This window comes from Dasypus novemcinctus, chromosome 14 (assembly GCF_030445035.2).
Source record: "Dasypus novemcinctus isolate mDasNov1 chromosome 14, mDasNov1.1.hap2, whole genome shotgun sequence".
Lineage (NCBI taxonomy): Eukaryota > Metazoa > Chordata > Mammalia > Cingulata > Dasypodidae > Dasypus > Dasypus novemcinctus.
Window position 1 is genome coordinate 30,583,186 of NC_080686.1, and position 21,957 is coordinate 30,605,142.

Here is a 21,957-nt window from a genome sequence, read left to right on the forward strand (position 1 = left end):
TTCCCATCCAGTTATGTAACTGTGGGGACTTGTTTCTTTGCTTTCAGGATATGTTCAAAACACATTAAAGCTAAACAATAGGCGGGAGTCCCAGGAGCAACCCTCAAGCTGTGCCTTGGAGCCTTCTGAGGGGAGTACGTCCTCCTAGGTTTGGGAACCTCCAATTAGTTCCATCTCAAGTGCTCACCGTCTGTGTGTGTGAGTGTGTGTGTATGTTTAGTTAGCTGGCACGCAACATTTCCCCAGGGTTGTGTTTCCTTTTCCTGAGATTTGGCGAAGGGTAAAGGGTTGGAGTCACATGGATTCAAGGCATTTGATTAATGTCCAAGTCACCGCTGTGGCTGTCGGAGCCGCCTCCCCTCCAGCCCCGGCTGAGTGAGGCCGGAGCAGCGAGGCCGGCGCCCCGCTCCGGGCGAGCAGACGCGTCTCCCGGGACGTCCCCGCGCAGAGCCCCGCGCCTCCCGACGCCCGAGTGCCAGCCGGCGCTCCCGCCGATTCCCGCGTCCCAGGCTCTCCTCAGCATGTAAAGTCTCCCGCGCCTGCTCGGGCTAGGCGGAGGCTGCAAGTTTCCTTCCTCGCGGCCCCGGGGGCCGGGCAGCCGCGGGCGGGCGGGCGAGCGCGCAGCAGGGCCGGCCAGCCCCGTGACCCGCCGCCCACCATGAGCGAGGAGAGCGCCAAGGACCTGGAGAAGCAGCTTCGCCTGCGGGTCTGCGTGCTCAGCGAGCTCCAGAAGACCGAGCGGGACTACGTGGGCACGCTGGAGTTCCTGGTGTCGGTGAGTGTTCCCGCGCGGCGACGCAGGGGACGCGTGGCGCGTGTGGAGGCGCAGGTCCCGGAGAGGCCGCGGGAAGCGCGTGCGGCTTTGTCTGCGCGGGGACAGTGGCATGCGTCGGGACATCCCCGGCACCGGAACCCGCGCGCGTTTTACACGGGTGGGGACTTTCTAAGGCCCCCGGACGCACCGAGTTGCGAGGGCCTTGGAGAGCTCCGGGTTTGAAAAGTTAGCCTGAGTGGGAGAGGACACCAGGCTGCCCAGGGAGTTGTGGCTGCCCCATCACTCTTCAGTTTTCTTTACCTCACTACCCGCCCAGCATTCTTGAATTGTGGAAATTTCCTCCCCTGGGAATTTTATTTTAAGTCTTTGGCTTGGAAAGAAAGAGTTCAGTTTGCTACATTCAGGTATATTTAGGTTTTTTTTTTTTTTCCCGTTTTTTTCTTCTTCCTTTTAAATCCTTGGATCTGCTGGAGCTTGAGTACATTTTTAAGATTACATGGCAGCGAAGTCCTTTTAGTTATAATAATCTTTGAAACATAGGATTCTGGTGGGGGTTACAGAAAGAGCAGCGGGTTGTGATCTCTAGCAGCTGTTGCATATTAGAGCCATATGTAGCGCTCACCCTGTCCCACCATCTCCTTCCCCCTCTGGCTTCAATCTGTCCTCTGTTCTGTTTGCGGTCCCCCGCTCACACTTAGCCCATGAGTGTTGTAATAAAACTCGTGTCAAACAGCCTCCAGATTTCTTAGAATTGGGCTGGAACTTTGTTTCAAAGTTTAAGCTTTGACTCATTGAAAACATTTCATTCATTTCAGGGCCAGGAGGGACAAATTGATTTCCGAGATAGGGCTCAAAAGTTGAATTTTCTCTATTCATTGCTGAAAAGACAAAGAACATGGGGATGGGCTCCTGTACACCCGTCTGCTGGGATTGAGCCTCACTCAAGAGCTTCAACACATCTCACTCAAGTCCCCTGAATTTATTCTCCCTTCTACTCCCCTCCTCCGCCTGAAGGGAAATGTTTCAAATGCCAAACTTCCTGCTTGGTTTTCTTAAATCTGTAAACTTTCTGCTTATAATTATGATAAAGGAAATTCACTCTTGGCTTTTGCCAAAAAGGAAGAACAATGTCTCTTGTGATGTAAGATGCGCAGGTTAGCTTCTGGTTGGACTTCTCAAAATCAATGCACTTCCACATTTTTTGGAACTGTATAAATAGTGATAATGCATTGGTAATTGTGATGTATGGAATTGCCCACTTCATGCAGGAATGACTGTCAAAAAAGCATGTTTTTAAGGAGGTTTGACTTAATAGTTTCAAATTTTCTTTTCATGGAACTTTATTGGTGACAAACTCCTTTGACTTTTGAAGTACCTGAGTCACCTCTTAAATAGAACTAGTAACTCCTTCTGGAGGTAAATGAAAAAAGTACTGTGCAGAGTGCTAATTTACAAAATTGACAATTGACAGCTAACCTAATCTACATCGAAAGCAAATCTGTTAATCTTTACCTAAAATATCAGCTTTTCCTCTTATCTTAATACCTGATTATTAACTTTGAAAATGTGTTATTACTATATAGTTAGGTAAGAAATTATGGGAGGTATAAAATTGTGTTTTCCATATTTCACTCTTCTCATTCAGAAATTATCGATTCTTCTACTCTTCTTTGTGCATTGTTTGTGAACAGATAAGTGCACACACATCCAAGCGTACACTAATTGGAATGAATGTCAATTTTAAGCAAAAGTTTACCTGGCTTTTTTTTTTGTCTTATAACCATTCAAAACCTAAGATCTATTTTATATTACATCATTAAATTTTTCTCTTTTGGGTTTATTTGTAACAACATTAAATCCCCATGTCGTTTACTGGTGACCTTCAGTTGATATAGTCAATTCAATTTTGATATTAGTTTCAGCTAATATGTACCAAGAACTTTAAAAATATTCAAACCCTTTGGCCTTCTAATGCCTCTTCTAGGAATCTGTCTTAAGGGAATGATCAGAAATGGAGACAAGCAATAAAAGTTATTTTGAAATAATTAGTCTGAGTATTAAACAAGTTGAGTGGTAAATTTGTGGCAAGAATTTCATAGAGCATTCCTAAGTAAAAAATAAATATTTATTAGGTTAGTCATTGTTTTAGAAAGGCTTCAAGCCTTTAGCAATGATGAAGTGAGAATTTATCTTTATTAGGAAAGGGAAGAAGAGAGAGAGAACATCTTTTTGGTTTTACCAAGAATATATTTTTACTTACAGGCCCACAAATAAGCAAACCAAATGGCATGATTTTCCTTGATTAAAAGATCATATGCCTTGAGGGGGAAACTTTTCTGTAGATCTTTCTTTCTTTTGGTTTTCTCTCTTCTCAATTCCAACTATTTGGCCTTTTAACGGGAGATCGCTTTCCCCACACACCCGATGCAAGTTTGAAATAGTCCCTGAACACTGTTTTATTTTCTCTATAACTTAGCATCAGTCTGTATGCATATGTATCCAGGCACGGACTTCTTATTTGAACAAAGCTGCCTTTTAAACTGTCATTTAGAGTGGCTTGCCATTCCCATGATGCACTGTATTTTCCCAGGCTTCTCAGTTTCCCCCTTCCAGGGCCTTTGCTACCTGGTCAGTTCCTTCTTGGCTTTCAAGACTCAACTCACGAAACCTTCTTGAAACCTTTTAATGAACTGATCCTTCCCTCTGCCCCTCCTCCAGGATAAGCTCTCCCTGCTTTGTTCCTAATTCACCCTATATTTATTTTTTTCCATAGTACCAAAAAAAATATTTATTTACTTACCTTCTTCTCATTCTAATAGAATATAAGCTGCTTGAGAGTAGGGGCACATTTTATTCATCTTTTTTTCCCCAGAATTTTGTTCAATGCTTGTGATGCAGGAGGGACTCAATAGATGCTTATTTGCTTATTGAATGAATTGATTCATCCTCTATCACCTCACCCCCCTTCTTTTTCTCCCCCCCCCCCCCCCACCTTGTTTGAGCTCTCTGTCTGCTTTCTGTGTTGGTTAGCTGTGTGTTCTTCTGTGTCTGCTTGTCTTCTCTTCCTGTCTTTTCTCTTTAGGCAGCACTAGGAACCGATCCTGGGACCTTCTGGAGTGGGAGACAGGTGCTCATGTGCTTGTGCCACCTCAGCTCCCTGGTCTGCCGCATCTTGTATTGGTTTTCCTGTGTCTCTTTTTTTGTTGCAGCATTTTGCTGTACCAGCTCTCTGCACTGGCCAGCACTCCTGCATGGACCAGCACTCCAAGTGGGCCAGTTCTATGCTTGGGCCAACTCACCGCATGGGCTAGCTTGCCTTCACAAGGAGTCCCCGGGAATCAAACCCTGGACTTCCCATATGATAGACGGGAGCCAAATAGCTTGAGCCACATCCACTTTCCCGGCACCCCATTTTTAAGGACAGCTTCTCAGTTAGCCTTAAAATTCTGATTCCATTTCCTTCCATTTTGTTTGTATTGATAGTGGATATTTTAAAAGTTTTGTTTATGTGCAGATAAGTTTATATAACAAAAAGTTTTAAATTAAATTTTCAGTATCTGCATTTAAAACAAATGTCATGGAGATATTAAAAACTTAATAATGCACCACTATTTCATTTGTATTGTAAATTTTCATGTGAGATCACAGATAGGTTACATTATCTAGATTATTTTATGTTATAGGTAAAATGGTAGAGAGTGACCTTATATGCTTGAATCTTTGTTACTTTGCATGGAAAAGGAAATTGTGTTCCTTTTTAGAAATACTCTGAAACATTTTTTTCTAAGCAAATTATTTTATGAATTTAATATCCAGTATTTAACGTTCAAAGTCTGGATAATTGTAGGTTGCAGCCTGCTTCCTGTTTGCAGTCCAGTGCACGCAGCATGCCGAGATCCCGGTGGGTACACAGACCCATGTGAGTGGGCAGAGAATGGGCAGGCAAGGTCGGCTCCACGGGGTGAGTCTTGTGGACTCATACCAGGCCTTGTGCTCAGAAGGGCCCCGTGGTGCTTGGTTTAAAGCTCTGCTATTGCCACATGGAAATTCTAACTAGTTTTATTTTTGAAATTGTATTTTACAAGTGAAGTCCAATGGATCATGGGAACATGCATGTGAACAGGAGATACATGAAATAAAGGAAAGAGCTTTAGATGTTAGTACCTATAGTAGCACCTTTTCCCTGCGTTTTGAACAAGGGGCCGCACATTTTCATTTTGCACTAGCCCTGGCAAATTGTGCAGACAAGTCTCAACTGTGGGCAACTGGCATTGAGGTAGGATGACTATTCAATTTATTGTCTATTTGGAGACACTTCTGAGAGTGAAGGGGGTGCTGTTAATGACTACACTGAGAAACAGATGGAAGTTGGTATTGTTCCTGGAAAACCAGAAAGGATGGTCATCTCACATTGTCAGCACTCAAGAAAAAGGCTTTGAGCTGCGTGTCTTGCCATAAACAAAGGATTTGGCCATTCGTCGCCTGTCCACGCCTTGGTCTCTGATGCCCCAGAATTTGAGTCCTGTCTCTCATTTACTGTGTAACTTTAGACACATGCCTAAACTTTTCAAGTCCCATTTTTCTCTTTGAGGAAATAATTGCATTTCTGAGTTACTGACTATGCTTGGGTTTATTCAGTGTCTGGCTCAGAGAAGGGCCCTATAAATAGTTACTGCATTTCCTCTGATGCTACAGTTGTCATAAGGAGTCACATATAGTGATGATCTTTAGGATACATTTTTTTCTTCTCCTTTATATTCTCCTCTACCTTTTTAATACGTTTCTGAGTCTTTTCTTTGCTTCCTTCCTTTATAGCTCCCTTCTGTCAGTACATTCCTTCCCAAGGGATTCTTGTAAATGCTCTTTCTTGCTCCCCTCTCTGTCTGTTGCAAAACTCATTCTACTCAGTTGACTTTAAGGCAGTGAAAACACTTTATGTTCAGTGTAATAACAACCATAGTTAGCACGGTGCTTTACAATTTACACAAAGCAATTGCATATTCATTATCTGATTTGTCTTAACACATGCGCATCTCTTAGCTCTCTGTGTGGAATAGTGTCTTTCAGTCTGTGTTCCTTGGAGCTCTGGAGTTCTGTGGTTTAATTTTAGGACCCCTACAGGACTTGGGGTGGGAGGTGAGTGAAGAGGGCTGATGGGGGACGGGTGATGGGGAACTGAATTGTTAGGGCTACAGGCTTTTCACCTCGGTTTCTCTGATTTGTGTTTTTGCTAAAACACTTATCTAGATGGCAAACTCCCAGAAAGCTGGAACCATGCATTTACTTCCTATGTACACTTTTCTTGGTCTAAACAGTAACAGTGCTTGGTAAATAGCAGGTGTTTAAGAAAAAACAAACAGGCAAGCAAAAACAAAGTCTTAATGAACCTGAAAACCTCTTTCAGTCATGATCTGATTTTTCCAGGCAAAGATTAATTGGTTCAACAAACTATGCTTAAGGCTTATTCTAGGTCCTGGACTCGAAGGAGAAATAAGACATAGTCTCATCCATTGATATGCCTTCACTAGTGGAGAAAAGAGAAATGTACCCAGATAATCACAATACAGTGTTGGAAGTGCAGCAGTGGAGTTATAAGCAATGTGACTCTCTCAGGCTGCGAGTCAAGGGGAGTTTCATGGAAGGGTGACCACCGAGCTAGCATCTGAAGGATGAATGGGAAGGGGCTAGATGGGGAGGGGATTGTCCATCCAGCATGAGCAGCTTGTTGTAGTGTGGCCTAGGTGTGGCAGAGCCAAGCATGCTACAACGGTAAAACGTTCTGTATGCTTTTTTGGTCTTGATAGGAGATGAAGCTAGAGAGGTAAGTCCAGGCCAATTTGAGAAGAATTCCATTCTTAAGAATTTTGACTTTGTAGGCAATGAAGCATCAATTGTGAGGGAACACTTGCTCTCCTAATAATAATAAATGAGTTTCATAACCTCCAAGGTTGGCAGAAAAAGTTGCCAGATTAAGAGACCCTGAATCTGTGTCTCCCTGGGGGTACCTTCTGGTGTATCCCCTTGCTGGGTCTCAGCATGCACTGCTTCTTCCGTTCTTCACACTAGCAGAGAAGGAGGCCCTTTCCTTGAGTTCCTCTTAATCTGGGACAGATTATCACCTTCCAAAGCCATTACTATTTACTAAGGGGGAGCACAGGCTGGTAATCATAGAAGTGGCAAGAAACATAAACACAGTCTATTTTGTGTAATACAAGTTTCTGCTCCTACCAAACTGATCTTGCTCTCAGGATCTGCAGATCTTGCCCCATTTTCACCCTGAACCTTAAAGCTCCCATTCAATCTCCCTGGCTGGGCGCTGCCTTGCTGCTGTTCTTTGTTTTCTAGTCATTAGTCTGAATGTGCATACATGAAGGATGGCATTGGGAAGCTTCCTTCAGGACATCTTGTCTCTTGTGGTGATGTACCATGAAGTAAATGAGATTCTTAGAACTGATTTTTGGGGTATTAATCATCGGGCTAGAGCCCACCCCCTATACAGAAGGATATGTTTTTAGTCTTACAGTTATATCTGGATAACTATACCTTTTCATAATACCATGACATTAATAGAATAGTATCTAATCAGATTAGATTTGTTAGCAAGAGAATTCTGTCAACAGATTTGAGGAACAAAGACTGGAGTCTGGGTTACCCATTAGGAGTTTCTGTCATTATTGGTCCATCTTAAGAAGTGTGGAATGTCTGATCTAAGATTGAAGCAATGGAGAAGGTAAAAACCAACACTAAAAATCCCAAATCAGTGAAGAAAACCAACGACTATGAGACTTTTTTTCTGGGTAAAACTTTAGTCTTTGTTTTTACTCAGAAGTGGAAGCTTAAGTAGAATGGATTGTTTTGAAGACTGATGGATAGTGTTAACTGAGAAATGGAATGCAAGCGGTAGAACATCATTTGGAGGAGGAAACTGAGCTTGGTTTTGCACATGCTGAGTTGCAGCATCTGAGGCTGGATGTATGACAATCCTCATCATGTTTACCAAAAATAGTTATTTGAGTAAATGTTTTCTTAAGAGCATCATATGGATAAAGTAACCACTCCTAATTTATTATATCTGTTATGACTAGGTTTAAATCTTCGTAATAATGATATGATCATTTTTAACACCACCATACAAATCGTATAGAACTACTATTTTAATTTAATGCACACATCAGTCATTGTACACAATTTTTAAAATGAAATATTGATATATCTGATAACCCCTTCAGGTGATTGCATTTTTTTTTAAGCACTTGCCTTTTAACAATGTTCTGTTGAGTGTTCTTTTGTATACCTAATATATATTATCAAATAAAATTGCTGAGTTTGTGTTCTCAGTACTATCGGTTGATCCCCAAATATTTGATTTTGTTTATACTAATTCTCAAAACACTTATATATATTTCATAATAAATGGATATTTACTCTTCTGTCCAACTTAAAATTGTATTAGCTATATTAAAATAAAGTTCTTTAATATACATTATAGTTGCCTCAAGTAGTCAACACTTCAGGAAAAGGATTATCCTTAGTAAATGTTTCATTGCTATAAATCGTAGTTGGGTCACTTTTCCCATAGTATTAAGCATAGTCATACAAAACCTGACACTTCTGATAAAAACTTTTTTTCCCTATTTTTCCCCATTCAAAATAATCATTCCATTTGATCCAAGAGATAAATTTTTGTAATTTTTAAGAAAATTGATCACATGTTGAGGTGAGGTTATGATTTTTAAAAATTTCTAGTTGGTATACCAAATGTACAATTTCAGATTTTGATTTCTTGAATCAATTTGTTCTAATCTAACCTTACCATATACCAAAGCCTGATGTACAAAAAAAAGGGCCTATTTTGTTGGAGAATATCTAAGCCAGGGACATTGTGTTCTATGATTAATGTGAAATGCATATTTTCCATGAAAAGGCAAGTCCTTCATTTCAAAAGGTTAAATTGTATAATAGTTAAGAAATGACTCCAGCTGGTTCAATTTAGAATACTGATATAAGAATAATCTCTGGGCTTATAGCAAAATATGGCAATATAGATTATAGATGGATAAACACTTTTATTCATTTTAAGGTTTGAGTTCTCTGAGGGTCAAACGGGCTGACTTTTAGGTTTGACTTTGCTTTGCCACTTTTGTTATTTTAATTATCTAAGTTGTATTCTTGCCTGTAGCAGAGGTTTTATGGATAATGACACATTTTTAGTGATTGTGCAAGAAATGTTGATGTTTTCCTTTGATGCCTTGTAACACATCATCTCGGGCTTGTTTTTATGCTCCCTTGGCTTTCTAGCCTTTTCTTTCTTGAGACGATCACCTTAAAGAAAGAAATCTTAGGATTTTAGAAATGACATTCCCATCCCAAAGTTTTATTTCTGTCAGTAGCACTAGAGAAAGATCAATGGAAATACATTATTATACTTTATTTAATCACCTAAACATTAGTCTGTACCCACATACCAGTATTGCTTAATTCATTATTTTTCCAGAGGTGAATTGTGGCTGGCTGGGACTTCCATAATCCACATTATATAGCCATATGATGTTGGACTTTGCATAACTTTAATGTATTTTATATAAAATACATAAACACAAATATATTAAATGCATAAAATATTAAAGTATATTATTACATGTACATTAAAATATAAAGGTACTTTTTATAAAGTTTATTTTGAATACTGTATTTACAATTTTATCTCAGTTTTTTTTGTACCTCTTAGTGTGAGATCTTGCAGAGACTTCTTTTTTTAATTTTTTAAAATTTATTTTATTTTTGTCTTTATTTCTTAATGTTACATTAAAAAAATATAAGGTCCCCATATACCCCCCACCCCCCTCACCCCACTCCTCCCATAACAACAACCTCCTCCATCATCATGGGACATTCATTGCACTTGGTGACTACATCTCTGAGCACTGCTGCACCTCATGGTCAGTGGTCCACATTATAGTTTACGCTCTCCCCCAGTCCACCCAGCGGGTCATGGGAGGACATACATGTCTGGTAACTGTCCCTGCAGTGCCACCCAGGACAACTCCAAGTCCTGAAAATGCCCCCATATCACATCTCTTCTTCCCACTCCCTACCCTCAGCAGTCACCATGGCCACTTTCTCCACATCAATGCTAAATTTTCTTTGATTACAATTACTAATCACAATAGTATATGAATAGAATATCAGTAAATCCACTCTAATCCATACTCTATTCCTCCATCCTGTGGACCCAGGAATGGTTGTGTCCACTCCACATCTATATCAAGAGGGGGCTTAGATTCCACATGGATGATGGATGCAATTCTCCTGCTTTCAGTTGTAGGCACTCTTGGCTCCCTGGTGTGGTGGTTGACCTTCTTTACCTCCATGTTAGCTGAGTGGGGTAAGTCCAATAAACCAGAGTGTAGGAGTTGCAAGTCTGTTGAGGTTCAGAACCTGGCTATCACATGGTCAGTCCAGAGATTCAGGTCCTCTGAGTATACACCAAACCCCAACCCCAACCACAGGTCCAGTAAAAGTAACAGGAGAGGCTTGTGAACAAAGATCACTTCTGAGTCCAGCTCCATCACACTCAGGAACACAAACTCCAAAGTGGGCCAAGTGACATGGCACTGAACTCCATCTGCCATGACCATAGAACCTGTGGGTCTCTGCATCCCTCAGAAGAACCAATACCTGGGGTTGTATTTACTTTATCTGTCTCTGGGACTCTGCTGAGGTGTGCATAAGGGTGACCCCTCTGATAACCTCCTGGCTCTTTTTGTAGACTCATAGCCATATAAACTCATTTGTCCTTTTCATTTCTCCCTTTTATTTAAGGTCAAAAAGCATTTTTAACTCCTGATATTATATGTAGGCTGAGATATTCTTGCAGAGACTTCTAATGCCCCATATCCAATATCCCTTTCTTATATGTAGTGCTAGAAGTTTTAGCTCAGTACATGACTGCCTTTTCCCAGCCTCCCTTGCATTTTAGTGTGGGTATATGAATAAGTTCTGTGGGATGTGAGCAGTCTGTGCCACATTTTGGCCAGAGAAATACTTTAAGCTTGTGTCCTCAGGAAGTCATTTATATGAATACTTGAATTCCTTTACTGTAGGAAACTTTCGTATTGGTTGAGCCCTGAATTTCATCAGCGTTGCAATACCAGCCCTCTAGTTCATTGAACTCACCCAGGACAACTAAAAAAAGGATGATGATGGACAACGTCCATCCCAGAAAGCAGAGTCTACAACTGCAAGTAATATAGTTCTGTCCATCTGCCCCATGGGATCTAAACCCCTCTCAATCAGAGGCAGGGTGGGCATCACCATCCCCAAATCCTCAAGATTGAGGAATGAAAAAACAGAAGGGGGGGACTACAACCATGGTCTAAAGTAGACGTTATTATTCTAGTAGTAGAAGAACTTATAACACTGATATAAAGGCAGTGGTCACCAGAGGTTCTGAGGGGAGGGAGAGGGAAGAATAGGTGTAACATGGGGGATTTTGGGGACGCTGGAATTGTCTTGCATAACATTGCCATGATGGATACAGGCCATTATACATTTTGTCAAAACCTATACAATTATGCAGGGCAAAGTGTACACTATAGTCCATGGTTAGTAGCAATGCTTCAGCATGTGTTCATCAATTGGAACAAATGTACCACACAAATGAAAGATGTTAATGTGGGAAAGTATGGGGGGGGGTGCAGTATGTGGGACTCCCCTTTATTTTTGATGTAACATTTATGTAATGTAAAGCTTCTCTAAAAAATAAAAAAATATTAAAAGAGGAATTATTGTATTTGAAATATAATTTGGGTTATTTTCCCTTACTATATTTTTATGCCCACATAGAAACTCTACTAATATTTATCTGTCTATTCATGTATGTTTGTAAAAGGTGCCTAAAGTTTATTTCCATTGGCTTTCAATATAGGAAGATTTGGGGGACCTGGAGATTTTGTAATTTATTTTTCTGAGGCCTCCAGAAGAAGTATTCCAGCATAATATACCCATCTATTAGGTGTTTGCTATGTGTCAAACACTGCATATTCATATATAACTCAACAACTCACAATTTCCTGCAAGGCTTGTAGCATTAGAACTCACACATGTGAGGACACTTTGGTCGGTTTGTAAGTGGGAGGGGGGATTCTGAATAGATGCTTTGTACAGTTATTCAAGATGTTCTGCTGTCCTGGAACATTTGTTGATTGCGGAAACAGTGTGATTAGTCTGGACTAGGAATACAAATGCAGATGCTGGAACTTGTTGACTCCGGAAGTACACTGAAGTCAGGAAGGAACAGTTGTTCATTTCAGGCAAACCATCAAGAAGAGAGCAACAGAAGTTTATGGTCAATCCAAGACGGGGGTGGGGGGGGGGGGGTGGGGGCAAAGCCAGGAGCCAAAGATTACCCAGAAGTCCGTAGTTCTCACTTACAGAAACAAGGAACTACTGTTAACCTTTTAAAAACAGACAACCTTAGTTCTACCATTGATTGTATGTTAATATATATGATTACTGAGATTAGTTTCAGTTTAATTTAATTCCTCTTGGATCATTTTGGATTTCTATATACTTTTTTAACTCAGTTCTTCATAACAGATTTGAATCCTTGGTTTTATGTGTTAAATATAGCTCAGGTTTACTCTATACAGATTAAATCATAAGCTCTTTGAGGCAAGGGGTAATTAAATATATGTATTTCTATATATGTTCTTCTCTCCAAAAGGCTTTGCTCTGCATTCAGTGGATATACTACAGATCACTTTAATTAGTAGAAAGCATTGATATAATTTAAACACAAATGAAGTAAATCACATAGTTAAAATGAACAGTATTACAGGGAATGTTCTGTTTGCAAGATTTATTTCTTCTGATAGAATAGATTTGGGAGAGTAACTGCCATTCTGGTACTCATGGAATGAAGTTTGTTAAATAGGCCATGTTATACTTATACTGGCATTTTCCTCAGTTTCTAGTTAGGAAATTAGCAAGGGCCTATCAGCTTATGATACAAAAGACAGCATGTGATGGTTAAATGAAAAGAGCTTTTAGTTAATGTCAGAAGTTGATGTTTCTCCTGTATATTTTCCTGTGAGTTAGTGATTCTCACATATAAAAATGGACTTTCTCTGAATGCTGAAAATTTTTGAAAGTAGCAAATATGTTTTAGAATTTGAGGCTTTTAAAAAAAATTATACTTAAGGTTGACCTAATTATTAGGATATAAGTTGGGCTATCAGAAAATTTGAGAACTTAGTTGATACTGAATGGATTCTTGATTTTAAAAATACATATTTCTATATTTGAGGATTTGCTGATATCACATTCTACTTTAATGGCACCAGGTAAATAGAAGAAAAATCTTAAAGAGAGATTCAGATGGTCAACCAGGATACTTGAACAACTTTTTAAAAAGGGAAAAATTTGACTAGATTTAAAGAAAAAAATTGCCTATAGGTTTACTATTTTGTACTATGTCTCCCCCACTATATATTTTTTTCAGTCTGTCAGAATTCAAAGTTCTAATTTTGTTCTTTGTTGTTCTAGAATTTTCTTAGTCTTTAACATGTAAGTGAAACTTGCAGTAATTTTTTTCACAAATAAAGAACTAAAAAATCTAAAAATATTACCACAAAGTAGAATCAAGAATGATTTTTACTCATCTCCAAAAGTAACTTTTCATTTGTGAATGGCCTTTTAGCATTGTTTATTTTGAGTGTCAGATCAATCTAAATAGTTGCCTCTAATAAATAAGCATTAAGATTATCCTCTCTGGTAATTATTTTCATGAACATAGGATCCAGATTATTTTGATTCTTCTGGAACCTTTATGCTAAAGATTACAATATATAAAGGCATATTTATTGGGCACTTATTGTGTACTAATCTGGACTCAGGAATAGGACTACAAGACTTTTAAATCCCTGCTTTCATGGAGCATCCACTCTAGATGAGGAAATACAAGACAAACAAATAGAATTCATAATATTTTATCCTGTGTAAGGGCCTAGGGGAATAAATGAAATTCAGAAGGGGAATAAAAGAGAGTGTGTTTTGGAGTTTTATATAGAATGTGATGACAGGGATTCACTCCTTTCTGTAAGTCTCTAAAAATATTTGAAAATAGTTGATTTTTCATCGTTAACTTTAGCAGGCAATATCTAATAGGAAAGTGCTAATCAAGTCTCTTATTTAATTCTTTAGTGTAATTATAATTCACAGGTGAAATTAAATCCAGATGCACTTTGCTAAGAAAGTTAATAGAACAGATTAGTGAAAGTGTGATGACTAAAACTTGAGGCTTTAGTTAATTCTTTAGCTGTCATTTTTCAATAAACTGACTTTAATGTAATAGGCTTTTTTTTTTTTTTTTTGACATGCAAACTAAAAATAGTCTACCTCTTTTGGTTATGTTTTACCACCGAGGAGCTTATTTTGTGAAGCACATTTTGCTAATACTTTCATGTCCCTGCAGCTTTGTGTCTAGTGGGAACTGCAGCCAATGTTAGAATTAATCAGTGGTGGGAACCTAGCACTTTGGACCACTGAAAAGCTTCTGCTGGAAATGAAGTGTCCTTTAGCACCAGTGATTGAAGCATTGGAAACTGGGGGAGGGGATTTGGAGACTGTAAGGAGCAGCAGGATTTGAAGGCAGTTAGTTTTATGGAAGTTGCCTTAGGTAATGCCAGACATGAGTTACATGATAACATAATAAGGGCTCGCCTACATTTTACTCATTTAACGTCTCTGTTCCCTGACAGGGAAGGATAAAGGATGCCTTGCAATCCCCTGTCCTGCAATATCCTGTCTGATGGTCCTGTAGAAGTGACTCCCTTGAGAAGTGTGACAGCTGGATGCAGCCTCTTGTGGCCAATAAACTATCATCGGGAGGCACTGCCAAAGACTGGGGGAGGGGAAAGGTCAGTTAAGGACTGTGGAAAATACTCCTTCTCCCTGCATCCTGGGGCCTTGTTTCTTGCTTTACTGTTAATAGCATTTAGGAACTCGACCTCTTTCTGGTGATGACGTGCTTTTTTCTCAGGGTTAGTTCATAAGTGATCATTTTTAAGCAGCCTCTTCTTCAGTGGATCCTGAATTTGTAGCACAAAAGAAGAATATAGATTTATTCCCGTTGTCATTACCAACTTCAGAATAGAAATTGGTGAATAGTTATGTTAGGCTTTAAATGAAATATAACTGAAGGGAAGGGGTTTATTTAACTGGCTGTATATTTTGCTAAAGTTATGTGCTTTCTTCTTCCAACTCTCTTCAAGGAGACCATTCTTTGGCTAATACATCATAAAAATTAAAAGGAAGTGCAAACACAATTACCACAGAAAGTTGCAATCTTTTCCATTCACTTCTCCTTTGTACTGTTTGTGGCTTGTCTGCCTGATTGTTTCAGATTAAGGAAAAATTTAAGATTTCTTATCTATCCGTTATCAGTGGAACTGGTTTTGACTGTGATGTGAATCTGACAAAATCAGCCCTAACATTAACAGCCCTTGTACCAAACTAAACACAAGAAAGTGTTCGGGATATGCGTGTCCAGCTTTAAAGGCATAACTTACCTAATGAAATAATACATGCAGTAAAGACTTCAAAAAAGTCAATTTCTGATCCCCAGCTGCAAACACTGCAGTATACTCCAAGCACCAACTGCAGTGCAATTCAGTTCTTATTTATTTATTTTTATAAAGTTATTTTTTTTTAAGATTTATTTATTTATTTCTCTCCCCTTCTCCCCCACCCCGGTTGTCTGTTCTCTGTGTCTATTTGCTGCATCTTCTTGTCCCCTTCTGTTGTTGTCAATGGCACGGGACTCTGTGTTTCTTTTTGTTGTGTCATCTTGCTGTGTCAGCTCTCCGTGTGTGTGGCACCATTCCTGGGCAGGTTGCACTTTAGTTCGTGCTGGGTGGCTCTCCCCACGGGGTGCACTCCCTGCGCGTGGGGCTCCCCCATGCACACGGGTCAAGGAGGCCCGGGGTCTGAACCGCGGACCTCCCATGTAGCAGACAGACACCCTAACCACTGGGCCAAGTCCGCCGCCCAAGATTTATTTTTTATTTATTTCTCCCCCCTCCCTGCCCCAGTTGTCTGCTCTCTGTGTCCATTCACTGTGTGTTCTTCTGTGTCCACTTGTATTCTTGTCAGTGGCACCGGGAATCTGTCTCGTTTTGTTGCGTCATCTTGCTGCGTCAGCTCTCAGTGTGTGCGGCACCACTTCTGGGCAGGCTGTACTTTTTTTGCGCAGGGCGGCTCTCCGTATGGGGCGCACTCCTTGCACGTGGGCTCCCCTATGCAGAGGACACCCCTGTGTGGCACGGCACTCCTTGTGCACATCAGCACTGCACGTGGGCCAGCTCACCACACGGGTCAGGAGGCCCTGGGTTTGAAGCCTGGACCTCCCATGTGGTAGGTGGACGCTCTAACAGTTGAGCCAAATCCTCTTCCCACAGTTCAATTCTGACTACACTTGGAGTCAGTTGCAGAACCCACTGGGTAAGGGCAGTCCTCCACAAGACTGCCCTTCTGACTCTAGGCACAAGTTCATGGGCTCAGGCCACCTGAACTTTTGACCAACTGGCTACAAATTCCAGGCTTCTCACCACCCTTCAGGTTCCATAATTTGCTAGAACAACTCTTAGAACTCACTGCAATTTCTATACTTATGATTACAGTTGTATTGTAGTGAGGAAGATACAGGTAAGAAGCCAAAAGGAGCTATGCGTAGGGCTTGCAAGGTCTGGGAGGGTCCCAAATGTGAGCTTCTGTGTCCCCAGAATGTGTCACCCTCTTGGCACAGAGATGTGTTAATCCTTTCTCAATCATGGAAGCTCCCTGAGCTTTAGTGCCCAAGAGTTTTCCTTGGGGTCTCTGGTAGAAAGCATGATTGATGGAGTCAATGCCCAGCGGATGAACTTAATCTCCAGCCCCACCTCTGCTCCCTGGAGGGCGGGCTGATACCTGGTCACTCGAAGCCCAGTCCCTAGTCACAGGGTTGGCCTTCCTGCTGTCACTAGGCAGGCCTCAAGGATGCAGGTGAGGCTGGCTCTTCCTGAGTCGTCTCAATAGCATAAACTATCAGGTGTGGTGAAGGGCAGTCGACCTTGAACAACAAAACCATCCTATCAAGGAAATCCCAAAGACTGAGAGGTTACCCGCCACCCCCACCCCGGGAAGGAGGAGGCAGCACTGACTGCTGGTGATGCTGATTTACCAAGACACAGGGGATTTGGTGGGGGTGGTCACCGGGCAGCTAGACTGAGCTTAGAATTGAGTCTAAGGTAATGTCTGGACATGCCAGAGGGCGATGGAAGGAACTGGGTCTAAGGCTAACACAGCAGAGGGGCTCTGTGGTCTGAGAGGCAGAGCCAAGATGCAGCTTCCAGGAGCTCTGCACCTTTTAGCCTTGAGCAGTGTCATCCTGGCTGCTCACTCCTTTCCCTGGCCCGTGGTCTGCTGCTTCCAGGGGACTTCAACAAGCCCCCTATTCCCCATTTCTCTTTCAGGATCCTCATGTCAGGGGCAGTTTTCCTGGATTTGGAGTGGTTTAGGTTGTGGACTTCAGGTTTTTGATAGCTTCTGAGGGATGGATGATATCACCAGAATAAGGATTAGGACAATATTTAATGGCCAAGGAGAGGCAGATTTTAACTGCCTTTATTAACCTTATTTCCTCGGTTGATTAATCATTAGAGTCAGTTGGTTTATAATAATTCTCTTGTAGTCCATTTTCTATTTAGAAGGATTTATTGATGTTTTACGATTTATTGTATAACTCAGAAGACTATTTACCAGGCACCAGGACTTTCCTTAGTAAGAGAAGTCTGGTGAATGAACCCCTAGGAAAAGCTTGGAAACGTGCCTTCGAATAGCTTGTTTGAAGGTTGCTCTTCATTTGGTCAGCAGGTTCATTCTGGAGAGGACTGCCACTTTCATGTATGTCCCCAGGTGCACACAGGTGAAATGGGTTGCTCTAAACAAAAGGGTCAGTTAATGCATCTTTTACCCATTATCTGAACTTGACTCCAGTCATAACGCCTACAGTTAAAGTTTTGATAGCTCCATTTGTTCTGATCTAGGCACCTTTAAATGTTTCTTCCCTCCTGTTTGTTGACACTGTTAATTATAATTTGTTCAGCAAGTCAGGAAGTATGGGAAAATAATAAGAGAGAAGTCATTTATCTGCATTTTGGGGAACCAAAGTGTAAAGTGTTTTGTTTATTAATTTGATTATTATGATTAACAGTTGTTAAGAGTGAGGTTGAGATCTTTTTCTTGGAGCTGTAGACTCTAAATGTCATGGAAAATGGCCTAAGATCCAGTTACAGTTTAGCAATCAAGCTCACTTCCCCACTCCATGAACAAAGATTAAAAAAATCCCAAACCCAAAAACCTCAAATGAGAGCTATTCAAATGAAGAAATACTGTAATAATCATCAGTCTTTCAACAACATGGGATTAATTATCCCAGCAAAAATAACAATACTCCTAATCCATTTTCATGCTTCTATGTATGTGATGGAGCCAATTTACAAATAAAGCCTGACATTTTACTTTGCAATGCTCAGCCCCACCAACCTCCTACAGAGGGCTGCCAGTTTGGGAAAATACACCCAAAATACTCAGAGTTAGAGTTCTCACACCAGTAGCTATAAACTCATGTTTTCTTAATCAAGAAATAATCCTATTTTGACTTCAGAGTAAGAAATGTAAAATAAATCAGGAGAAAATCATTCTCTCTTTTGTGATGCTTTGCAAATGAGTCATGTAGAGGGTTTGGACTGAAACTGGGAGGGCAGGGCTTACCTTATCTCTCTGCTGACACTGCAAGGGCCGTGCCATCTAATACTTAGCAATTACTATTCTTCTACTAATTTACCTACTGCGAAGGGATTCTCATTTATCTGTCTCTCTAGTAAAAAGAGTGAAGGCCTGTGGTTTTAAGTAGATTATCCTTTTGAAAGGAATTGTTGGAAAGACTGTCTCATTCCATGGGTTTGCTTTTGCAGAACAGTTATTAAAATGATCTGACTGAGGAGTCCCTTTAAGGAAGTAGTGGGTGATAAAGGGACCTGGGACAGGAATGGTGGAGGACCTTTAATATCTGAAAAAGTGGTTTAGAACTAATTCATCTGCATTTTGATGTAGACAATGGGGATCTAGAAGAGGCTTTGGGGCAATGGAGTCAAAGAATTAGGACTTGATTCAGGCAGACTTTTGTAGGAATGGATGTATTAGGCTCAGGTGAGATTGCAGATAGAACAACCCATTGTGTTCAGCAAAGTCTGAAAGACTAAATCAGTGGGGAATACAAGGGAGCCTGAGCCTCACTCCTGGCCAACTTAATTAGAATCTCAGGCTGGAGGTGGACGGAGGTGAAATCTGTGTTTTAAAAAGCTTGCCAGCTGATTCTCATGTGTAGGTAGGGTTGAGAAACACAGAGGAATGAATCAAATGCTCTTCACATCAATCAAGGATTGCACCAAGGAATGCTTTTCCAATATGCCTTTAAAAAGTTGGCCATGTGCTTTAAGTTTTGTATTTGCTTCTTTGAAAAGTTAGAGAGCTCTGAAATGATGAAGGAAAACAGCATGAGTTGAAAATTGGAGTGAGTTTTTTGGAGTAGTTATAAAACCAGCACTAGAGAGAAAGACATTATGGAACTGACCAAAATGATCAGTGATCAAAATCATCAGCCAGAATAGGCTCTTTTCTGCAGTTGAATGTACTTGGGGATTTTCTAATTCTTTCCTTCCTGTTTTACTCTAGTTTTCCAGATACACACATCTATGAAAAGAGACTTTTTTCAAAAAGACATTATGTAGCAAGAAAGTTAAGACAATTACTTGTTGCAGTGAGGTGTGGGTTCTGGTCTTGCCACTCTTTACTAGAAAAGGGAAACTAACTGGTAGATGGCAGGCAACTCCCATGTGATGGGAATTTAAATACATTATCAACTGCACAGCAGTCCTGTGATGCAGGAATGAACTTCCCAGTCGAACAGGAAATGGTTGGAGGCTTGTGTCAAAGGAAAATCGTGCACCTGACCATGTGAAACAGGCAAAAATTACTTTATTCAAAGTTTTGTGCAATAGAGAAGAGTCAGGAAGACTATTGTAACAGAGAAAGAGAGAAAGAGAGAGACTGACTGACTAGAGGGCTGTTGGAATAGGGAAGAAACAGAGGTGGTATGCCAGTTATATGATGTTATCTCCTGCGTTTATTGTTGACGCCAGGTCTATCTAGATTCTGAAAGAGCCAAAGTGAGGGAGGTCAGGGGACTAGAGAGAGAGGAAGCCTGTCTAAGGTTTAGTCACGCTAAGGAGACTGGTAAGGCTGTGTTGGACAGTAGCACAGTGGGTGGCGGGGATTTCTTAGCCTTGTTTTCCAGGACCACCGGGTTCAGGTAAAATCCAACATTGTCACCTGCAAGAGAACAACATATCTGCTGTTGCTTTAAAGCCTTTACTCTTTGGTCACCCCTCTGCCTTCTCAGCACAGGTAAGAAATGATGAATCTAAATGTTGAGGGCTTTGTATTAAAGGGTAGCACACAGATGATATTATTACCGCTACAGTTATTGTAGAGATAACCCATGGATGGCATGTTCAAGACTGCATGACGGTAAATGGCAAAGCAGACATGCAGAAGGAAGAAGAGTTCATTGACCACACCTTAAGACCAGAAAGGAGAGTTAGGCTGAAGATACAAGTAAATTCACATTACTCTCTCTCATTTTCTTTTGAAGCCAGGTCTATCAGGCTTTCATTCCACCATTCCACCAGAAATGACTTTTTCAGGGTTACCAGTGACTGCTCTGTTGTTAAATCCAGCACTAAGTTTCTCCTTTAATTTGACCTAAGGGAATGTTTGAGTCCCTACTCCTTGAACAGTTCCTTCCAGGACATGGCCCACCTCTGACCTTCCTCCTACTCTCTGCTCTGCCATCTCAGTTTCTTTGCTGGTGCTCTTCAGCTCCAGGTTGGTGTGCCCCAGGAGTCTTTCCTCTGATCACTGCTCTTCTCTCCCTACATTTACTCCCTGCTGGTCACTCTGAAGTTCACTCTCATATATCTGCCTCACCGCCTGGATGTCTAATAGACACCTGAAACTTACCTTGGGGGAGTGGGTGTAGCTCAGTGGTTGAATGCGTGCTTTGCACCCCTAAGAAGTCCTGAGTTCAATCCCTGGTACCTCCTAAAAACAAACAAAAAAACAAAGGCGGGGGGGTGGGGGGGTGGGGAGTGAAACTTACCATGGCCAAAGCCAAACTCCCAGTTACTTCCCCTTTTTTCCAGTCCACTCTTTTCCTGCTAAAATTCAGCCTTCTGAGATCTTACCCATGCCGGTAAATGACAACTTAATCTTTTTCTCACATCTCATAACTGACATTAACAAATCCTTTTAGCTCTATCTTTAAAAAATGTCAAAATTTAACTACTTTTCACCTCCATCCACTCCTGCCACCTTGGTCATATAGTTTTCTATTTGGCTTCTACTTGCCTCCTTGCCTTGCTATAGCCAGGGCGTGATACAGTAGCTGGAGAAGTTCTTTAAGAACTTACCAGGCCATTTCACTTCTTTGCTAACCCTCCAAATACTGCTTCAGAGTAAAAGCCAAGGTCCTTCAAGTGGCCTTGAGACTGTCCCTCTCTGATATCATTTCCTGCTACTCTTCCCTCACCTGCCTTACTGTTCCTGCTTTAGGCCTTTTTATACTGTTCCCTTTCCTTGAAAAGCTCTTCTCCTAGGTACCCTTGTGGCTGGCCCCTTCACTTCCTTGGGGTCTGTGCTCAAATATCACTTTTCAGTGCTGCCTTCCCTGACCACCATATTCCAAGAGGCAGCCTTTCCATCTTCAGCACAGCACTCCCCGTCCACCTTCCCTGCTGTAATTTCTCTACATACTAATGATCTTATTCTATGTTTGTTTACATCTGCTTCCCCACTAGAAGGTGAGCTTAGTAGAGAAGGGAAGGTCCTCATGACTGTTTGTTGCTCTTTGCTCAGCTCTAGCACATATTGGCTGTCCCATAAATGTTTTTTGAATGAATTGGTATGGTCTTTACTCAACATCTTATTAAGATAAGGAAATACTTTTAAAACACCTTTTGTTGGGAAAATTCTTGATATAGTCATCATATATTGGGAAATGTATTAGAGTTGCAATACAGGGT

General features: G+C 40.9%; 1 protein-coding gene across 1 annotated transcript in view; it reads left to right on the forward strand.

The window, feature by feature from the left end:
- The first annotated feature begins 343 nt into the window (after positions 1–343).
- The window catches only part of PREX2 (phosphatidylinositol-3,4,5-trisphosphate dependent Rac exchange factor 2), a 328,672-nt gene continuing 307,058 nt past the window's right edge, over positions 344–21,957 (forward strand). Inside the window, exon 1 of the mRNA XM_058275621.2 lies at positions 344–775. Within this exon, the coding sequence (XP_058131604.1) occupies positions 659–775 (117 nt within the window). The 5' untranslated portion in view covers positions 344–658. The remainder of the gene's footprint in view (positions 776–21,957) is intronic.